This window comes from Callionymus lyra, chromosome 6 (genome assembly GCF_982586985.1).
Source record: "Callionymus lyra chromosome 6, fCalLyr1.hap1.1, whole genome shotgun sequence".
Taxonomy (NCBI): domain Eukaryota; kingdom Metazoa; phylum Chordata; class Actinopteri; order Syngnathiformes; family Callionymidae; genus Callionymus; species Callionymus lyra.
In genome coordinates, this window is record NC_141823.1 from 15,365,198 (window position 1) to 15,387,637 (window position 22,440).

Consider the following 22,440-nt stretch of genomic DNA (forward strand, 5'->3'; position numbering starts at 1 on the left):
GATCTTCAAAACAACGTAGTTTCCTGTATGTAAGTCATTTATATGAACTCAAACTTTATTTAAACAGACCAATTGAAAGAAAGTTTTGAGGAGTAGTTTTTTATTCTTGCAGTAATCATTCGTGGTAAACTTAATTTACGCGGGTGAACAGCGCCCCCATGCGGTTGCTTCTTCCATCGGCCCAGAGGACGAAGGTCAGCTGCTCGCACGAGACCTCATCTGACTTCTGTGACCGAGAAGTTCTAACGTCTTCAGGAGAACATCTGTCGGTGCGTGAATCTCAATAATATTCTCAATAAAACATGTTTTCGCTCCGTAGAAAAATACACGATAGTCGTTGTTTCGGTTTTAAAACATAGTTTTCGGGATCAAAGGACTTGAGTTGAATTGTTTCTGCATCTTCAATAATCCGTTTTTACGGTAACATTTTAAATCTACTTTCTTTTAAACCAGATGTCAGTAGACGTTTGCTTTTCAATACGTCGAACAAAATGGCGGAGGGATACGCGTCAGGTGCACAGGTGAACAGGTGAAAAGGTGAATCTCACCATAAAAAATCTAATCATAGAACAACAGGTAGTGAGCAAAAGGTCACGTGACACACCACACGTGATCAAACAGCTGAGTCATTTTCTTCCAGCGCTTCCGCTTCTTTATCGTTCGTTTCTTATCGTGTTTTCAAAATGAAAACACGTTTTTATAATTGTCACTTCATTCGCTTGTTTTTGTTTAGTGAAAGATCAAAACAGTTTAAAATATGTTAAATATTTATTTAAAATAATATATTTATAGCGACCAAGTAGCATTAAAACTGTGATGTACTTTAGTCTATACACGTGGTATATTGTTTGAATTACATACAGTATATGTACATACACATGTGGATACATTAGTTATTAAAAACATAATTATTTTAAAAACACAAAGTTTTCATATGAATTTTATTTGAACACATGGTATGACAAAATTATAAAATTATAGATCAAATGTTTGTTTTTTAAAGGGTCAAAATGAAATAAAAATTATTATTATAAATGTTTATTCATATAAATATAAAATTAATTTAATTTAAATTAATATAATATCCGTTTGTAAAGAAGAATTTCCCGCTTACAAAGAAAAAAAATCAATATATTCATGAGTTTACAAATATTTGACCCAAATTTTCATCTAAATGATACATTTTATTACAAATAAATGTGTTTGTTTCAGGACTGAATGAATATTTATTTTTCAAAATAATTTCCGCTTGTTTTTAAGCACCATCACAGACATCAGTCAAACCCTCGCGTGAGCCAAGGTCTCAAACACCCAGGCCTCCTCCAGCAGGATGAAGCACAGGAGCGTCGAGAAGACGCTGCTGAGTGTGGAGCAGAGCGAAGGCGCCGGAGCTCGTGTGCGCAGAAGCATCGGCCGGACGGAGGCGAGTGACGCACATGGTTGATTTATTGACGCTTCATTTTATGGAGCACTTACACAGTTTCGTAACACGTGCACGTGTTCCTTACAGCTGAGGAACTTGGATCCGTTTCTGATGCTGGATGAGTTTAGAATCTGCAAGCCAGCTGGTTTTCCAGACCACCCTCACCGGGGATTTGAGACGGTGAGAACTAGTCACTCCAGAGTCTGGTTGTACTGACAGAGGATCAAACCTTTTGTTTTTTAAAAAACAAAAAACATCCTTTCTGTCAGTTACTCTTGTCTCATGCTCCGCTACACTACAGGAACACTCTCTAAAAACATATCCCCATGAAGGTTGATGTAATATACTTGTATTCATATTCAACAGTTGCAGACCAGGAAGAACAGATCTGCTCTCCTCTTTTATTTATCTAATGTCGATTTATGAGGTTTTTCCATCAGCTTATTCTTTCACAAACTACAGTTTTAATGAAGTTGAAGTTTTGTATTTCAACACATTTTTAATCAGATCTGTTACTCGGTAAAAACAATGTATGTATGTTTACACAAGTGTATCATAAAAGAAACGCTATTTGCTTCTTTAAAGACTTTTTTTGTTCATAAAGAACTGGCGCTTTACAAATAATAATAACTTACATCAAAAATGGAGACAAGTTTACCTCTTAACGTTTATTTGTCACATCTCAAAACGTTTATTTTAGCTTTTAATTTAGCTCTGTTTAAATAAAAAACTACTAGCTTAAGATTTATATTTTGTAATTGAAATCACAAGAGAGCAGGCAGTGACTGTTTGAAAGTCACTTTGACCCTAAATAAGTGTTAAATTATCTACTTTTTAGTTTTTTTTTATATCAGAACTTAAGAACGGTGGGTCTACTTGTACTAAGTGAGATTTAATAAACGGAAATTACAACAATGATTATAAATTTAACGAACTTCCCACACTTCATCTAAGGGATTCTAAAAAAAAACAAACAAAAAAACAAAACATTCTGGTTATGCAAGTTCCATTAGTGACCGCTAGAGGGAGACATTAACTCAACTGTTGCGAATTTTGAGCATATGCGCTCTAGAGCTACATTCTAGCGGTTTTTACTCAAGTATCAACGAGGTTCTTGTTTATTATAGCTGTTATTTAAAGACAAACTACCCCATCTGGTGGTACATCATCGTTTTTGTGTTTCCTCCTTTGTTGGCATGTTGACAACAGCCACTCCAGTTTAAAGTAAGTAATTTATATTTATAGCTCCATTTTTTTTTTAGACCAGGGTCACAAAGCGCTTAAACAATCAAAAAAAATACTCAAGAAATATATACTAAAAAGATCAAGATAACACGAGAAAAACACAAAGTTTATTTGTATGCCACCTTTCAGACATACAAAAGAACTGTGAAAATGTGTCAAAAAAAATAACATCCAATTAAACAGCGACCCGGCCTGACGTGTGCAGCAGCATCACAGCTGCAGGTTTATAGAGACAAAGATTAAAGAGACTATAACTGGGCAGAAGATCCTCCGAGTTGAAGGACGGAATTCCACCAGCAGCTGCAAATCTTTTTTTTTAATTACCTGCAGCTTAGCATTTTATTAAAAAATAAACACATTTCCTCTCGAATTGTCACTTGAGTCCATTGACTCGATATTTTCTTGTTTGATTCAAATGTCACAGATTTGCCAAACAAGATGAGTCATGTTTCGATTACAGCTGTAGCCGTGGATTAAACTGAATCAATATCCAAAGATAAATGCTTCTTCTGTTGCTCTGCTTGATTGTTAGATTAAGATTGTTTTCCGACATTTTTAAATCATTAAATGTATTATTAAAATCAATATTTGCCACGTTAATTTTATGACAATTAATCATTGATTGACATTTTTTAAATAAATTCTCACCGTAAAGACTGATGTTAAGTTATAGCTGTTAAAGTCCAGCACAGGAATTACATAAACACACACAGAAATTACACAAATACACACAGAAATTACACAAATACACACAGCAAATCTGACTAAAGTTGGTAGAGAAAAACAAATGTTACATTTGTGACTCTATTGATGGCCATTTGACAATGACCTTTTTTCACTCTTGTATAATTAGAAAACCTTGATTTAGCCCATTATTATTTTGCAGTTTTCAATGTTTGGAATTCAAGAACAGTTTGTGAGTCTATTATATTCACTTGTTTAGTAATATTTGTATTTATATGATTATTTTACTCTCTTATACTAAAGCAATATAATTGCTCTTGAGTTTCCATTTGTCAATAATTTTTCATCTGAATTTTGTATACAGTTTTTTAGATGAGATCGCAGAGGCAGCAGTTGAAGTAAAGAGGCCCAGATTGCCCTTAACCAGAACCCTAGCAGGGAGGCGTCCAGGAACATTTAAAAATGGTTTTGCTGAATAAAACACAAACGCATCAACAAGACATTTATTTAGTTTAATAAAATTGTTAAATTGTTTGTTTTTCACTGTTTCTAGTTCAAAAAGTTCAAAGGAACAATTTCCTCTTGCAGTTTAGTGCCTTGCTCATTAACATTTGGGCTGTTTGAGCTGCTAGTCAGGTCCAAGACGGCAACCTTTCAGATCAGAACCAAATCTCAAATCCACCGCTTCCATCTGCGCAGATTATTCTGCGACTCCGAAAGTTCCTCTTAACGGTGGTAAATCTCCCAAAATGTCACTTGCCTTCTGTCAAATGTCAGTGTGCGACCTTTCCTAATCTGGTCACAATCCCGAGAACGCGAAACCATGTCTACTCCAGTGGAGTCTGATGCGCGGCACCGACGGGATCGTGAACCTAAAACCTCCGGATCCTGTCCTCAGATTGCCAGACGTTCCTCGGCGAGTGTTTGATTTGGCAGAAGATGAGTCTCCCAGTGCGGGTGGACGGCCCGCCTCCTAGCGGGTGGTTGGGCAGGTGTGTTTGCTCACACTCCAATGACTCCGAAATGTGCGCAGCTGCGCCGGCGGATCACGGACAGATCGCTGTAGGACCCCGACTCTCTGCTCCGACGCAGATGTTCAGCATAAACTATGACCCAACTTTTCCTCTGGAGGCGAGGAAACCAGAACCCACATCAGATAACTGTTCTATCATCTCACAGTGAGAGGGAAGTTTAGGTATCATGGGTTGGTATTTGTGAGAATCTGGCCGCGATATACATCACGATACGGTTGCAACAATGCGATATATATATTTAATCGATATAAAGGATATATTTGTAATATTGTATGAATACTTGACTCTGGTGTTACATAAATGCTTTTATTGGTTTTGAAACCAAAATATGTCCAACACATCAGCTTTAAAAGCTGCCGGAGTCAACTGTATCCTCTCGTCCTCAGTCTTCGCCGGCATCTGGCTGGATTATATTGTTCCTTTAACTCTGGAGGAAGTAATGAAGGCACAAATATTCCCAACCGCCATCAAATACTTGAGTCTAAGTTGTACATAAAAGATTGGATTATTTTATTTTAATCACAATTAATTCAAATATATTCCATTAAAGCGCTAAAACACACACACACACACACTTTTTAAATGTATACAGGGCTATTAATTATAGATATAGTATTTTGAAAAAATAAAATCACAATATTCAATTTGTTTTAATTTTTTTATTTTTAGATAGCAATGTATTACCTGATGAGTCTCCTCCGATGCTCACTTGTTTGATCCATCAACAGGTGACGTACCTTCTGGAGGGAGTCACGGCTCACGAAGACTTCTGTGGACACTCTGGAAAACTGAAACCTGGAGACCTGCAGGTACGAACCTCCACCGTATCTCTGCTTACTGTCGACATGTGGAGACCCTCGACCTGAGGAGGCTTCGTTCTTTTGCTGACTTGTCTTCGTTCAGTGGATGACGGCCGGCCGGGGCGTGGTTCACGCCGAGATGCCGGTGTCGGACGAGCCGGTCGTGGGTCTACAGCTGTGGGTGAACCTGTCCAGTCGAGACAAGATGGTGGAGCCGGCCTACCAGGAGCTTTGCAGCGCCAACATCCCCAAACGCACGGAAGGCGGAGTCTCGGTGGTCGTGATATCAGGAGAGGCGTTAGGAGCGAAGGTGAGAGTCGGTCACAGAATAAGATGTGAAGGGAGGGAGAATTCTTTCTTAATATTCACTCATAAAATGCTGCTTCAATCAAAAATGATTTCAATAAAATCAGTTTTGAGGTCTTTTTTGTATTGAAGTGAAAACATGTTTGAAGTCATTTTGAATTTTTGTTTTTAAATTTCTTTTATTATTGAAGCATCTTTTTTTAATGAAGTAATGGAAAAAAAATCTACCTAAAATACAGTGTGTGACCTTGGAAAATGAGGGAGAAAATTTAATTTAATTTAATTTAATTTTAAAAGTCTAAATCTGAGAGTTTTATCATAAAAGTCCTGCTTAAGTGCAGCAAACGTCAGTCCAAATGTTGTAGAAAAGTAAAGATAATACCAAACACAATGCAATAAATATAAATAATAAATATATTTATATTTTTTGAAAATGTGATTTTTGTCATGACATTTTAAAGGGGTATCTAAAGTTACATTATTTATAAAGATTTTCATTTTAAATCAACGACACTTCTTTCTATTCAGGCATTAAATGCCAAAATCCTTTTATTAATGAAAAATAATAGTTTTGCTTCTTCACACTTTTCTGCCCGTTTCTGCCTCATTTTGATCGATGCTCTTATATTTAAGCTATAAAGTTCATTGAGATAACGCTGTTATTATCAAATTGAATCTTGAATTGAAGACTAACTTTTTATGAAGAGTTCAGTTGAATGTTGATTAACATGAAAAGGAAAATAGGAAGGAAAATAAATGGAGAAGGAGGATATTACGTTAATTTTAGATCATGTTTATCAAGAGTTTCTTATATGTTTACTTGTTTGTAATCTTCTACATTGATCATTTTATTATTTTTATAATTTTCTTCAAACTCAATGATGATCATTTTTCCTCCAGAGTAAGATCTACACCAGAACTCCAACCATGTACCTGGACTTCAGACTGCAGAGCGGAGCCTCACATGTGCAGCCAGTGCCCTGCGGTAAAAACATCTTTAACAAGGTTCATCATAAAATTAGTCACTTGCATCCATGATCCTCGCCGGGCGTCTCTCCATTCATCTGGAACATTCTTCAAGTCTACTGTCTTTTCCCTCCGTGTTTCAAAACCCTCATTTCGTTTCTGTTCTTTCCATCAAAATGTGACACTTTTGACGAACCTCACCTACCAGGCTGCAGTCGTTATCTGCCTCCATTCAATTATTCTTCATCCAAGAAACATCCTCAGACCTTGACACGCTGACATATTGTTCCTTAACAATCACGACTTCCTGACACTTTCCTTTCAACACTGACAGTGACAAACCACGTCCTGCTGTCCGTCACACACTCATATTCTCAACAATGGCAATGAACTCTCTTGCACAACACACACGGCAGTTGAGAGCAAGGGCGAGAGCTTGCATCTGCGCCAAAGAGAGTGACGACTCTTCACTTGTAAATCCAGGTACAAAATGTTCTTTTAAAACGGTTTATGAGGATCAGCGAGCACCAGGTTCACGTCAGGTCCGATCTGGATTACTGTACACATCGACTAATGTAGCAGAAGCTCCTCGGGGTGTGTTGAGCTTGTAAACATGTTGAAGGAAACAACAGCTCGGCATGTGGTCGAGGGGCTTCCCGAAGAAGCTTCACGTCACAAGGAGCACAAACTTGACTGGGATCATGTGAACTCACCAAAAAAAAAAAAAAAAAAAGGGGGATTATAAAACGTCACGCTCTTTTCGTTTTTGTGTTTTTCCACAGGATGGACATCGTTCCTCTACACTTTGTCTGGGTCACTTCATGTCGGTGAGTTTTTAAAAAAGATTCTGCCTCAAAGACCCGAGAAGGTATTTTCGGTACAACACCGAGGACGACAAATAAAAGACAACTTGAGGAATAAAACCCGGTTTAATTTTATAACCGACACTCTGGATTGATCACCGTCATTCATGTATTTAAACAGGCCATTGGTCCTCATGGAGTGTCCTCCTCCGACGAGTGTTGGGCTCTTCATCTTTTGAAAGCGTGAATGAAAACATTGAACTGAGTCTCTTCACTCTCAGAGTGTTTGGGTGGCTGGAGTCTCCCCTCCCTGCTGCGAGCTCACAAATATGTGTGTGAAGTTGGTCCAAAACTTCTCCTCAACTATGAACTATTTAGACTTCAAACTGCGTATTTGACATTTGGATAAACATCTTTCTCAGGCTTGTGCGTCCGTGTAGACCTTCTCAGATTAAATCCAGTCACTCAAATGTTCCCACAAACATTGTTATGTTTCAGTCCTTCAGGATATTCAACTACTTTTTTCTTTTTTTTTTAACAATGATGGATGCTTCCCGGAGTCTTTGTTCTTCATATGGTTTCACCTTTTCATTAGTTTTAGGGAAATCTCTGACGGTCTGTGGCCTGTTTTAAATATGTCTGCACGGACTACAGATGGAAGTTCTCCAACTCTACATGTCGTCTGGAAGGATCAGGCCCAGCTGGCTTTGATTTGAGCTTTTGTAATTGAGCATCAAAGACTGTTCTGGTGCTGTTGTGTGAAATGACTTAATTAGGTTGTTGTTTAATGCATCGAAAATGATAGGTCTCATTATTACATGTTATTATGACAGGTCTAGCATTGAAAAGACTGTTAAAGCCCTTTGGAATCTTTGTTTTTAATATTTTTATCTGGTTTAAAATTAAAGTTATTGTTAAGTAAAAACCTCTGCGGTAATGTTCTAGTGACATATTTAGTGGGAGAATGTATTGAATTTCCTCTTCAATTTTAGATTTAATTGATGCTATTGTAGTAAGAAATATATATCACAATTGGTGAATTTATTAAATGTATTTAAGAAGAAACAAAACAACATATTACAACATAATATTCTACATCTTTAAAGGTAAACTTGGTTACTTTCTCACGGGTCCTACCGAGATCTTCTTGAACTCAAAATGGCCGCCATGAACTGCTCTTTGTCTGGACTTGGCGTGGATATCCTAATTTTCTTTTCCTCATACAAGGGAAGTTTTAAACTAAAGGGCTCAAATATTAAACAAGTTTCAGCAATTTAAAAAAGTTTTTTGGTCTCCTCTTAGCCCTAAGCCACTTTCCCGCCGCATACATCCGCGTGATTGAGTCACTTGTTGTCGGGTATTACCGTCCTTGAGTCTATTCATGGGCTGTCATTTCCGGCGACCTTTCTTTTCAGGTCCAGCTGAGGAGCAGCAGCGAGTGGAGGCTCATCACACCGTCGTGTTAGGAGATGGAGATTGTGTTCAACTTGAAAACAAGGTGAGGACGATAATACGTTCTAGTCTCACAGGAATATTGCAGACCTTCTTCCCTACAAGAAAATGTTTTTCAGAAAAAGTTGTGATGCATATTTTTTTTCTTCAGATTTTATACATGTTATCTCAGGGTCAAGGTGACCCTGAGGCACGAAAACAAGTGCGTTTTCGTGCCTCAGGGTCACCTTGACCATGAGACAACACAAGGGATACCTCAAACATATTTGTTTTTCGTGCCTCCGGGTCACCTTGACCCTGAGATAACACAAGGGTTAAGAAGATTGCTAATGCCAACTGCAATTATATAACTGGAAACTAATGAAGGGAAACTTAAAGAACACACTAAATATCTAACCCCCTTAAAAAAAACAACTGTTGTACTAACTTTGTGTTACATTGCAGTCATGTTGTTTCTTCTGTTTATTTTGAAAAGGGTGTTTATGGAGAAAAAAAAGACTTTGATGCAAAAAGATTAGACTAGAAAAAACATAAAATGGAACAACCTGCATTAATAATAAGGTATCTGAAAAAAATGTTCAAAATTATGCTGAATCAGCAGGACGTATTGTTATGTACAGTATAGTGTGTTTTATTCAATTTTGCTAGTTTACTTGGGGTGTTTTTATTGACCGAAAACGAGCAGTTTGATGTGTCAAGAGTCACAGTTCAACACTAATTTGAAAGGTATTTCATTTTTTTTAAACCCATAATTTACACAGACTGCAATACAAAGTATAAAAATATAAATTTTGATCTTTTGTTCTGCTCTTTTGTCTGGGCTGAGGGAGACTCGCTTTATTCTTCTAAACTGTAAACAAAAAAAATACATGTATAATTGTGTTTTCTAAGGCCATCACACAGTTTAAACCAAAAAGTTTCATGATAATATTTAGTAGTAAAATGAGGGACTTTTTAGAAATCCTGATGGAATCATTCCTGTTTCTTTCACTAGGAGGCTGAAGAGACTCACTTAGTGCTGATTGCTGGGGAGCCAATCAAGGAGCCCGTTGTCCAACACGGTACTTGAATATTCTTCATCTAAAATCAACCCGCATTGGCATCAGAATTTTGATTAAAAAAAAAAAAAATGTCTTGCTTCTCTCAGGCCCGTTCGTCATGAACACCGAAGAGGAAATAACACAAGCCGTCAGAGATTACAAGTCTTGCAGCAACGGCTTCGAGCGCGCCAGGAACTGGAGATCCAAGATCAGAGATCGATTCTGAAACTGAAGCAGTTTATCTCAGTTCACTTCTTTTAATCTCACTGGTTCAATCAACGCAGTCAAAGGTTGATCTGCAAAATATTTATCCTTCTTCTCATCAGATGTATCGAATCTATATTATGTTTTATTCACCAAGAGTTTCCGTGATCGACTGTCTCTGTTTTGCAAAATAACAGACGAAAAAAAAAAAAATGTTGACGGGATAAAGAACCCGGATTTAATACTTGCTTGAGGATTATCATCTGGATCCATGAAAGTTCTCACGGATTACTCATTCTGTCCTGCTGCTTCACCCCCTTTTTTTAATGGGCGTGTTGTGCGAGGGAGTTCCGAAATGTTACCACAGCCTGAGCTCATTTGATGATGATGTCAAAGAGAGTGTCTGCAGTTCTACAGATGAAATCAATGTAGAGATAGTTTTGAGTGTAATTGGGGTAAATTAAACTACTTTCGTTTGATTCCTGTTATTCAACAACAGTCAAATAAATACAGTAAATTTTAGCTTGAATAGCATATTAATTCATAATATAATATACAGTATATACATATATATGTGTGTGTGTGTTCTTTATGACCTTATGCAATTGTATTTGGTCCATATGTGCTGAAAAATCAACATTTATATTTTGTGTGTATATTAATATTTGATTCACATGATTATGTTTCTCTTCTTGATTAGCAGTACTTTAATTTTCAATAATTTCTGTTTATTCAAAATAAATTCAAGTGAATGGGGTCTAATTGTTTTTCAATATATATTTCCAAGCTGAGCAAAGAAAGTTCATGGAGCTGTATCTTTGACAAATTTAATTAAAAATTATGAATTGATAATAATTCAATTAAAGACGTCTCTGGCCTTCAACGGCACATCGAGTTTGATGTCAGCGTTATTCTCACTCACTTTCCTTCAAGGTTATTTGACAAATGACTCGAAGAATCAACCAATAACACAACCTGAATCTGAAGTTTTTTTGCCGTCGCCTTGGTCCTCTCGTTGTCGTCTTTGTATTATGGCAGCCTGTCCAGGGTGTCCCTGACCTTGTGCCCTGATCCGCTAGAGAGCCAGACTACCAGAATATATTCAACAAAATGATTGAGCTGAAATTGGTTTTAAAAGGTTTAATAAAAAAATGGAAAAAAATAAAGTTTCCGACGAATATCTTTTCCCGGCAGAGACGTTCCCTGAGAGTTCGTGGGCGAGTGGGCGGGTGTTTGGGTACAGGGAGCCCACTTCCCCTCACACGTTCCCGAGGTCTGGATCACATTTAAAACACATGTTCCTGGGCGGCGTGTGCTTTGACTCCGAGCAGGGATTGAAACAGGACAGTCGGAGGAAAGAGTGAAGGAGTGGGAGAAGAGGCGGAAGGATTGATTTATGGGACGATGCCAAGACTGACAGCTTTCCCAAGAAACTCTGTTGTCCAAGATATCGGTGGCAGAGCTCCAGCAGAAACCATACTCTTATCTCTCTGAGAAGGTTGTCTAATGTGGTGAGGAAACAGGATTTGAGGTTCTGGATGTGACTTCTGAGAGCTTCAATTCACTGTCGCACTCCATTACCATCCGTTCTGAAGCGTCTGAGCTCCCAGACCATGAAGCGGACCTTGTGTAGGATCTTCTGTCTGGTGACTCTGCTGCTGGAGCTGAGCTGGATCAACGTGGGCCTCGGCCTGCACAGAGATGAAGGGAGCAAGGTGGGTTTATTCTCATTCCTCCATCACTTCTTATGGTTCTTCTATCTGTCCATCCATCTTGGATTTGTCCGTCTGCTCTCTGTCTTTAGATGTCTATTGGTCCATCCATCCATCTTTCATCCAACTTCTGACTATATCTGTCAATTTGTCTTCCATCTTTCATCCAACTTCTGACTGTATCTGTCCATCCATCTATCTATTATCAATCCATCCGTCTTTCATCCAACTTCTGACTGTTTATCCATCCATCTATCTACTATCAATCCATTCGTCTTTCATCCAACTTCTGACTTTTTAACCATCCATCTATCTACTATCAATTTATCTGTCTTTCATCCAACTTCTGACTGTTTATCCATCCATCTATCAACTATCAATCCATCCGTATTTCATCCAACTTCTGACTGTTAACCATCCATCGATCTACTATCAATCCATCTGTCTTTCATCCAACTTCTGACTTTTTAACCATCCATCTATCTACTATCAATCCATCTGTCTTTCATCCAACTTCTGACTGTCCGTCTATCCATCCATCTATCTACTATCAATCCATCTGTCTTTCATCCAACTTCTGACTGTTTATCCATCTATCTACTATCAGTCAGTAGTTGGATGAAAGACGGATGGATTGATAGTAGAGTGTCTTTCTGTCTCTAATCATTCATCCATCTTTCTGTCCATCAATCTGCTATTCTTCTATGTCTATCTTTCTCCATCTGTACATTTTTTATCCATTTATCTTTTGGTCTAATTATAGTCTGTCCATCAGGCCGTTTATCTTTAACTATTATTGACTCATCAGTCTGTTGTCCATCTTTCTATATTTCACCATTCATCCATCTATCTTTCTTTCATTTAACTATAGTCTTTTTATATTCCATCCATCTTTGATTCGTCTTTCTTTTGTCAGTCCATCCATATCCATCCGTCTGTCTTTCTTCAACCTTCTATCTTTCCCTCTACCCGTCCATCCATCTTCATATCAACCCGTCTTTCATCTAACTTTTGTCTGTCCATCTATCGATCTGTCTTTCTTCCGAATTCTGTCTGTTTTCTGTCTTTCCACTATCATTCATCCATCTTTTTGTCCATCCATTTTCAATCCTTCCATTAGTATCTGTCTAACTGTCTCTTAGGTCATCTGTATATTTTCAACCCATCCATTCTTCACACAAAAACCTCTGAAGGTGTATTTTTTTTTTACCCTCCACTGATATAGTCTCTGATTATAGATAGTCTTTTCAGTATCATAACTTTCTTTGTGTCTCTGCAGCAAACCCACCTGTCATTAAAGCTTCCACTGTGAGATTTCTCATTAACTGGCCTTTTTTTGTCACGTAGAAGTTCTCTGTGTGAGTTCAATTTCAAATGTTTCTACCTACGATAGAGATCAAGAGCTAATAAGACAAGGTAGTCCAGTCACTGTGAACACTCTGACCTTTCCAGCTCCTTTAGAGTTCAACTGTTATTAGTTTCTTTGCAGGAGCCTCTTTACAGAGCTTAGAAACTACCATTACTCACATGTTTCCTTGATTTTTCTATCCAATGTTATTACTTTCTATACTCTAGTGCATCGGTGTTGAACTCAATCAAAAATATTTTAGCAGTCCAGGTTGCAGGTCTAACAAATGTCATATTTCTTATCTTCTTATCTTACAGTATTTATCATGAAGTGCTAGTGTAAATGATGAATTCGTCTTTTCATATCCTTTTTATTTTCCTATTTGTTCCGCTTCATCAAGTCCTGATGTGAAACTAGGTTGTGCTACAGTGGTCAGTAGTTTTCTTCTTCAAGAATCGGCATGTTTCACTTCAAGCTGTTGTTTCTCAAAGTTGCAACATTATTTGGAACAAACCCTTGTACCATCTCCAAACTAAAACCAGTGGTTCATATAACAAACAGTGCCCAAGACACGCCTCTAAGAAGACGCCAGCCCAAGAAGACAGTTTCCTCACCCTGTCAAAACTTTGTTCTGCAGATTTACAGTCAAAGTTTATAGAACTTTCTCACACACTACTGAGGCTCCTTCCATCCTTCCATTTTCTGCTGCTTATTCCAATATTGGGGGCCAGAGCCTTCAGTATACCAGTTTCTTCAGGCAAGAGGCAGGGGACACCCTGGACAGGAGTCCAGTCTCTCGCAGGTCTTTTAAAGACATTCATCCATTTAATTGCCAATAAATCTTATTTCTTCAAATCCACCAAATGATTTCAACAGCGGAATTATCTGTTTAGCTGGCCAGAGAAGATTTGTCATATTTTTAATGGGCAATATTAATAAAAAAACAAACATATAAAATGCATTTCTAAGAAGCATTTTGACAAAAAGCTCTACAAAACACAACTTTCTTTACTTTTTGTGTTATGTTTACTTTGTGAAATGTTGAGAATTTGTGGTTTTAAATGCAAAATAGGTGTGGATGCTTAGGAAGTGATGGCAATTGTTTGTGTTTAAGTGGCAGTATGTGTGTGGATTGCAGTGGAATATGTCAGCTGAATATGAGCAGGAGTGTGTTGCTGTTTTCAGAAAACATGTTGATGTGTTATACTATAAGTGTTTGTGCTCTTGTGCTCAACATACGAGACACTCAACGTCAATAGCTTTAAGTTATTGCCAGTTTAGTCTGGACTGTGTTTCTTAACTCTGCCTCTGGTGTCTTGGGCCCCAGCAGGTGATGAAACAGTGGGAGAGGAAGGTGCGTTCGGCCTCCAGCCTGGACGAGCTGCTCAGACTGGCTGACTTTCCGGACTGGAAGTTGTGGAAGTGTCGTCTGAAACTTCAGCAGCTGGAATCGTCTTCCTCGCCACCGCTGTCCTCGGTGGGGTCACACCGGTCGACGCGCTACGCCGCAGAGTCTTACAGCTTGGAGATACTCAAAGGTAAAAGAGGAGAATGTTATATTTCAGAGTAAAGTGAATCAGTTCATTTATTCTTCATCATTCTCAGCCATTAACGAAATTCCGAATTAAACTCAAAACACACTGCCCTCTGGTGGTAATTATGAGGACTTTGAGATTTTTAAAACTGTTATTGTCAAAAGCATATTCAGTTATTTTTGCTGTAAAAGAACCCGGAATTATTCTGAACATAACCCCAGCCAATGTGATTTGTTTTGTCATAGCCATTTTCATTTTCAGTCTAGTCCCCCAGAAACTGGAGTTTTTGCTTATTTGGTTTTAAATATATATCATGACAGAAGGTTTTTCACTATTGTTTTCGTGCAAAAAAGTAATCAACCGCTGTGAAATATCTTGATTAACGTTGAATTACAGGCAAAATATTTTAAAATTTCCTTTTTTTGTTTGAATTATTATTATTATGAGAGGTTTATTTAAATTGATTTAATTGTATGTATCGTGGAACATTTCACGCTCCAACGGTAATGGCGTCTGATCTTCTCCTCAGCTATAGACGAGGAGTGGCAGAAGACCCAGTGCATGCCCAGAGAAACCTGCGTGGACGTGGCCAAGGAGCTGGGGACGGACCACTCCACCTTCTTCAAACCCCCGTGTGTGTCGGTCCACAGGTGTGGTCTCGCCCACTACATGTTCCAACTGTTTCTCCATGATTGCAGGATTATTAATTGAGTGTTAGATCAGATTATCTGATGTCAGAGTGAAATCACGGATGACTGAAATGTGTATTTTGTACTTTATTTTGTCATTGATTGATTAAATCTAAATAGAACCTTATTATCTCGATACGAAAATGTGCGTTTATATCATACTTGGATCTTCTGGACCAGCAGTTCTTCAAATCCACATTGACACATACAATAGAATACTTTTTCTTTATTTAGTTTTGTTATAATTTTAGATATCCTCTCTTGCAAACATTTTAATTTCATCATATTAAGACTCTAGTCTGTGGATCACCAACCATTTTGATACCTGCATTCTAATATATTGCTTAAGCCAAACAACCACATCAAATACTTGTTTTAAACAATGATTTAATCTAATAGAAAACAAGAAATTATTCATTACGAACAATGTATTTATGGTCATGCCCGCAGGCTACTCTCATAATCCCTAAGCCTGATGGATCCTACTTTATATATTAAATTATTATTTTATCATGCTTTTGATTTTCAATAATGAATTTATTCATTCATGGCCGTGCCTATGTATTATTACTATTATATCAATGTTTTTTCCTTGCAATCTCACGTCCTCTGTGTGTGAGCGCAGAGAATTTCAGTCTTTACAAAACAAATTATTTTCAGTCTAGCTGTCTCTTAGTTTCGTTTGTGGAACTCTTGACGAATCCAACTTTCCAACTGGTTCAGATCATAATTGAAGTTTCCAACCTCTGAATACGCTTTTAACTCGACAAAGTCGATGCCTTTTGTTTGCCTGCCTGTCACTCAACTCTGTATAAGGGAAGGCTTAGTGTGTGCCGTGGTCTCCCAGGAACGAGGTTGCCATGAAACAAGCCTTCCTTTCAAAATGTTCAATCTGCGGATGTTCCTGACAGATGTGGCGGCTGCTGTAACCAAGAAGGGGTGACCTGCAGGAACACCACGGTCGTCTTTGTTAATAAAACAGTGAGTTCGCCCGCCATCTCCTCCTATGGAAAGAGTTCAATAGTGTTTGTGTTGTTGTCGCCTCGCTAGGTGCTCAGCGTGATTCCATTCAAGTTCGTTCCTGAACCCGTGCTCATTAAAGTCGCCAACCACACCGAGTGCGGGTGCATGGAGCCGGCCATAATCCGACGGAACGCTCAGCCCCTCCGGAGCAGTGGGTGAGCTCGGACCGACCACGTTGTCGACGGACTCTTGTCTCTTTGTCGTACCAATAGATGTATTTTTTACCTGCTGGCAGCTGTTTTCCAGTTCGACAGCTTTCAGAAGTGGGCGACTCCAGGAGACTCTGTGCCAGCGGCCTGATCTGGGACTGTTCCACGGACAGATGCGTCCCGTATCCCTTCAGCCGACCAGGTGCTTCTTTGAGAGCGGTTAAAAAGATAGTATTCCTCGGTGGTGCAGCTCGTTTAAATGCACGCACAAGTGGGTTTTTTAAAACGTTGGAAAACGGCGGCGCCTGTCGTTAAATGTGTGTTTATTCAGGCGCAAATGTCGGCAGCATCTCAAGGGGCTGCTGTGAGACTTGAGTAATTGTTCAATCAACGGAAGCAAAGTGGACGAGAAACTCTTCCCTCGCTGCTGGTCAGCCTCGTCCAGTTAATGACCTCAAACCACATTGCATTTTCATATGTTTCCTTTATCCTTTCCTGCTCATCGTTAGATCGCTTTGACATCACGTTTGATGGTAGAATACCACGACGAATACATCTTAATAAAGGCCAACAGTATTCCTAATCAGGGGACATCGTTGTGAAACCTTCCACGCTCCAATGATGACTCAGCGTCAACTGTGTTTCAAAAGGCTCCGCAGTAGCAACGATGGCAACTGTCTGCTGCTGATAATGGTGCAGACACACATTATTTGTACTTATCTGCTGAGTGGAAATAATTAACAGTTAATTCAGACGGCATCACATTTCCTCCTTGACGAAGGCCAACCACACTCTCGGGCGCCGGCTTCACTCTCCAGCTCCCAAAATAACCCAATAGAAAACCATTAATCTGTATATATCGCTTTAAAATCTGCCTGCTAGACCAAATAATGATTTTTTTTACTCAATACTTTTTGAACACTTTACTGGAACCAATAAAAAATGAGAGGACATAAAAGAAAATGGTGATGGTGTCAAATGAGGTTTTCCAACTTCCTTTTCATTCAGTCTGAGTTTAAAGGTCAATTGTTTTCTATTACCCCTTATAATATTACTCTTTTGCTCGTCACTGCCTATTTACTGGCAACCAACAACATTTCCATTAGAAACAATCACATGAAAGAACACAACCACCCGTTCTGCTGTTCCCTGGTACATTTCTTAAATTGAGTTGTTATTGTGTAACCTAAAATGGTTCACATTGTTCGAATAAAATCCTCCCAGAACATCTTCCAGAGGATGTGAGAATGACGATTACATTTCTCTTCACATAATCTCCAACGTGAATCATTTATTTGCTTTTTTTTAGTAGTTGTCAAAAATGTGTTTGATTCTTTTTTAGCCAAATTTCCTCCAGATCATAGATGTTGTTGTTATTCTGTTGTGTCTTGCATTTATCTGCCCATTACGGTACCTGTTTCTTACTCACATTTTGAATTGATATCGTCATTTTAAAAAGGTTAAATATTAGTAACATCAGTCATTATGAAGTAGTGTTTTTGTTATTTTTAGGGGAGGTGTGGAGAATTAAATCTAAGAGGCCACATTATCTCCTGTCACTGCAGTCGAGGGGCCCTCAAGCAAAGAAAAAAAGGCTTAATCTCAGTGCAAAATAGAAGTTAGTAAGTTAAAAAATTGGTTTCAATTCTTCTTATTTTTTTTTACTTAAGCGAAAAAGCAAGAAAAGCAGCGACATTACAACCTTTCTTTTTTTTTAATAGTAAACTTCATGTAAAGTCTACATTATATAATAGCGATAATCGTGTGTCTCTGTGTCCGCTTGATGCATGTCGACCTCTCAGCGATGGTTTTAGGGGGAGGTCAACTAGATCAAGGGAAAAAGAGGGGGGGCAGGAGACCCCGTTGAAAATCATATTTCTCTCATTTTGATGAAATATAAACCATATGTATCACATACTAAGGACGAGTTCTGCTCCTATCGTTGACCGTAAGTGTTTTTCACTTGAGTTCCTCCATCACTGGGAGTGATATATTGTCAAATGAGTTTCCACGTCAAAGATGGTGACACTGCTTTTTCACTCCCTCGTGCAGAGTTCCCGGTCAGCTCATGGATGCCTGACTGTGAGATTGATCTGGACCGTTGTGACTGCCCTCCCAGACCCGCCCCCATTGTCCAGCCAAGACCCATCCATCGTTGTCCCCTCAACGCCTCCATCTGCGCCCACAAACAACAGAGTTTCGATCATGCCTCCTGCAGGTCGGGCACACAGACACACACACACACACACACACACACACACACACACACACACACACATTACATTATGATGGGTCTATATTAGATTTTTAAAAGCTTCAGAGAAATCGACCATGATGCTCAGTGACAAAACACAAATCTAAGTTTATTAGGAAATGTTGGCCGTTGACAGGAATGAAATATCTTAACACAATTTGTTGCTTTGTATCAGAAATTAATATTAAACAGTGTTTAAAGGTGTCAAACTAGTCCAGAAAAGGGCCGAGACGTTGCAGGTTTTTGTTCCAACCAGTCAAGCACACATGAGTTAACCAATCAGGTGTCGGCTTAAACAAGCAACACCTGATTGACAATCAATTGATTACTGTATCCAGACGCCTGATTGGTTAAACTATATGTGCCTGAATGGTTGGATCCAAAACCTGCACCGTCTCGGCCCTTTTCTGGACCAGTTTGACACCTGTTAACCTGAGACGAGGCACAGCAATTATTGAAGTTTAAGACTTTCAATAACAGTATCATGACAACTTCACTATCTACCTCAACCGCTTGATGATTTTAGTCCCTTTGAGTGTTTGAAACACCTGCCGTAGACAATCATTCAATAATCTATTATTTATGTTTCTCGACAGATGCAAGTGGACAGAGTAGCAGGAGAGAAGACGACGACCCAAAGAGTTGAGCGATATTTATTGAGGTTGAATATTTATACGGATCAGTAAACCAGTTGCTACTAACACACCTGATCATGCACCGAATATAGTAGTTTATATTTAAAGGTAATTTTGTTTGTAATTTAAATCCACGGAGGCTTAATTTTGTTGTACAGAGAAGTTGAGGGATGCTATTTGAAAACTATTTTTGTTGTTTTGTGACGCACAATTAAACATTTGTGTGATTTAAGAAAGTATTTATTTCTGTGGTTTATTTTTTCATGTTTTTTCTTCTTTCTTTTTTGTCGTGAGTTGTAATAATAATAAGTAATAAGTTGTAAACACATTTATATTATCATCCCTGTCTATCCTGATGAAACATGTTTGGCTTCTCAGGCAAGCATTTTTCATTATTAATTATAAAATATTGGGTGAAAAATAACAAAATAATTAATCCAAAAGGGTTGTTGTTAGGTTGCCAAAGTAGAACTTAAAGTGTTCTTGGGTTTACCGTTCACGTTTGAAGTCAATTTTCTTTGGCGTTCCCCAAAAGTATTGATGCTACCAACTACAGGGGAAAATGTATATTGTTAAAGTCTTCAAAGAGTTTTCAAAATGATTTAAATAAATATAGAGTTATTCTCTAGGTTGGCTCCCACATAGATCAATATAAATATTGAATTACAACTCATTCTCTCTGATCCTGACTTCATTTGTACAGTTGCTCTGTAATAATATGTAATAACCTGTGAATTTTGTGATTAACAATGAACAGAATATTGAAAGATGTGACTCAGTGAAAATGAAGAACCATTTGAACGCCTCCTATTTTAGTTCAACCTCGACCACAAAACGAGCTCAGTCTAAGTATTATTCATTATAAAAACTATAATTTGAAATGAATTATCTTTATTTGATTCAAAGAAACGTACTATAACCCTCCACTCCTATCTAAATCATGTTAACATCGAACCTTAAAACGATATTGCAGGAAAATATCATCTCAACATGGTCAGTAAATTGACCTTTGATAAAATCTGGTTTCATGAATATAAATTATTGGATTTCAAGGCGGCGTATCTGGGAGTTTTCCTGGTCACCTGGTAGTTCTATCGATTGTGGGTTTATTTCATGGCTGGACACACAGACGCAGATCAGCGCCGACACCAGATGCCACTTCCTGTACTGACGAAAGAATCAATCGTGGTCATGAAGAGGCCGATAATGACATATGTGAACATCCGAGGCGTGTTGGCAAACATTGAAATCTCATGTAGAAATAGACAAACATGTCTCTCAGGTGATGAAAGTGTTTTCTCTACACAACACTATGATACACAATACAACATGAAGGCAGTTTTTAAAATGCAGCCTGCTGCACTATTTACATTTATTTACACATCAAGTGCTCACGACTGCCTGGCCATCCGTTTGAGAGGAGAGATAGACTTCCCTCCAGAATCCCATTATTTGAATTTGAATGTTTCTATCAGGTTGTTATTCAACTGAGGCTAACATTCCTGTGTGGCTCGGTGTGAGTGTGTTTAAAGTCTGTATGTGTGTTTAAGTGTGTGTGTGTTATGTAGACATACAGACGCACAAAAAGTGTGTGGGCATTTGTTTGAATGTGTGAATACAAAAGGGTTTGTGCATTAGTGTGTGTGTGCATGTGGACATTTGGGTATGTTTGCATGTGTGTAAGCGAATGCATGTAGATGTGTGTGTGTGTAGGTGACTTTGTGTGCATGTTTTTGTGTGTAAGTGACTGTGTTTGCGTGTTTGTGTGTGTGTAAGTGACTGTGTGTGCATGTTTTTGTGTGTAAGTGATTTTGTGTGCGTGTTTGTGTGTGTGTAAGTGACTGTGTGTGCATGTTTGTGTGTGTGTAAGTGACTGTGTGTGTGCAAGTGACTGTGTGTCCATGTTTTTGTGTGTGTAAGTGACTGTATGTGCATGTTTTTGTGTGTGTAAGTGACTGTGTGTGCATGTTTTTGTGTGTGTTAGTGACTGTGTGTGCGTGTGTAAGTGACTGTGTGTGCATGTTTTTGTGTGTGTAAGTGACTGTGTGTGCATGTTTTTGTGTGTGTAAGTGACTGTGTGTGCATGTTTTTGTGTGTAAGTGACTGTGTGTGCATGTTTGTGCGTGTGCAAGTGACTGTGTGTGCATGTTTTTGTGTGTGTAAGTGACTGTGTGTGCATGTTTTTGTGTGTGTAAGTGACTGTGTGTGCATGTTTTTGTGTGTGTAAGTGACTGTGTGTGCGGGTGCAAGTGACTGTGTGTGCATGTTTTTGTGTGTGTAAGTGACTGTGTGTGCATGTTTTTGTGTGTGTGAGTGACTGTGTGTGCATGTTTGTGCGTGTGCAAGTGACTGTGTGTGCATGTTTTTGTGTGTGTAAGTGACTGTGTGTGCATGTTTGTGCGTGTCTAAGCACACTAAATGTGCATATTTGTGTGTGTCTAAGCACACTGTGTGTCCATGTTTGTGTGCGTGTTGGCACACTGTGTGTCACTTTTTGAAATTTTAGGCATAAATGTATGTTTGTCCAATTGAACGTAGCGACTGGAACTCAGTTGTCTTTGTCTTTATCTTCGTCCAAAAATACTTACTTAAAAAAAACGTTGAAATACCTCCACAGGCTTGTCTGTCACGTCCCTGAATGAAGCAAGAGCTCCCATAGTCTACTGTTGCAATATTTACATGTGAGGGTTTCATGTCTGTGTAGCATGTTAGCCTTTTAGCGTCCGCTACAAATAATCTTTAAATATAGACTTGTTTCATTTCTTTCCACAAAATGTATTTCGTCGAGGCTTCAGTACAAGATGGACGTTTCAGACGAGCAGTATGGAGGTATTTGGATGTTTTTAAGTGTCTTTTTGGACGAAGATGAAGACGAAAACTTAGCATTAGCTACATTAGCATTGAGATAGATTGGTTCCAATATGTCTAAGAAGGAACAGATTTGTTTGAAAATAATATAATTTCAAACATACGGGTATCAATCACAAAGTAGAACAAAATGCAGATAAATATCTTAAGATAAATATAAATAATAGTATGACATGAAAATGTCAATTAAAAAAAAATGAAACAACCAAACATACAGTTATTCTTAATCTATCAACATGTTGTTCCAGTCCGAGTGCGCTGATGTCACAC

General features: G+C 38.3%; 2 protein-coding genes across 3 annotated transcripts; both read left to right on the plus strand.

Annotated features, from left to right (window-relative positions):
- Positions 1-148: 148 nt before the first annotated feature.
- On the plus strand, positions 149-10,845 carry pir (pirin). The gene is made up of 10 exons (XM_087793863.1): positions 149-269; positions 1,261-1,423; positions 1,511-1,603; positions 5,115-5,195; positions 5,290-5,496; positions 6,393-6,477; positions 7,241-7,285; positions 8,677-8,759; positions 9,708-9,774; positions 9,861-10,845. The coding sequence occupies exons 2-10, from the start codon at positions 1,331-1,333 to the stop codon at positions 9,977-9,979; spliced, it is 873 nt and encodes a 290-aa protein (XP_087649989.1). The 5' UTR covers positions 149-269; positions 1,261-1,330; the 3' UTR covers positions 9,980-10,845.
- Positions 10,846-11,300: 455 nt separating this feature from the next.
- vegfd (vascular endothelial growth factor D) lies at positions 11,301-19,616 on the plus strand. Of its 2 annotated transcripts, none has more exons than XM_087793319.1 (8): positions 11,301-11,672; positions 14,345-14,555; positions 15,082-15,202; positions 16,153-16,222; positions 16,292-16,419; positions 16,500-16,615; positions 18,466-18,631; positions 19,264-19,616. In XM_087793319.1, the coding sequence occupies exons 1-8, from the start codon at positions 11,571-11,573 to the stop codon at positions 19,280-19,282; spliced, it is 933 nt and encodes a 310-aa protein (XP_087649445.1). In that variant the 5' UTR covers positions 11,301-11,570; the 3' UTR covers positions 19,283-19,616. The 2 variants fall into 2 exon arrangements, with proteins under 2 accessions (XP_087649445.1, XP_087649446.1); XM_087793320.1 differs by having other exon boundaries at positions 14,348-14,555.
- The last annotated feature ends 2,824 nt before the right edge of the window (positions 19,617-22,440 follow it).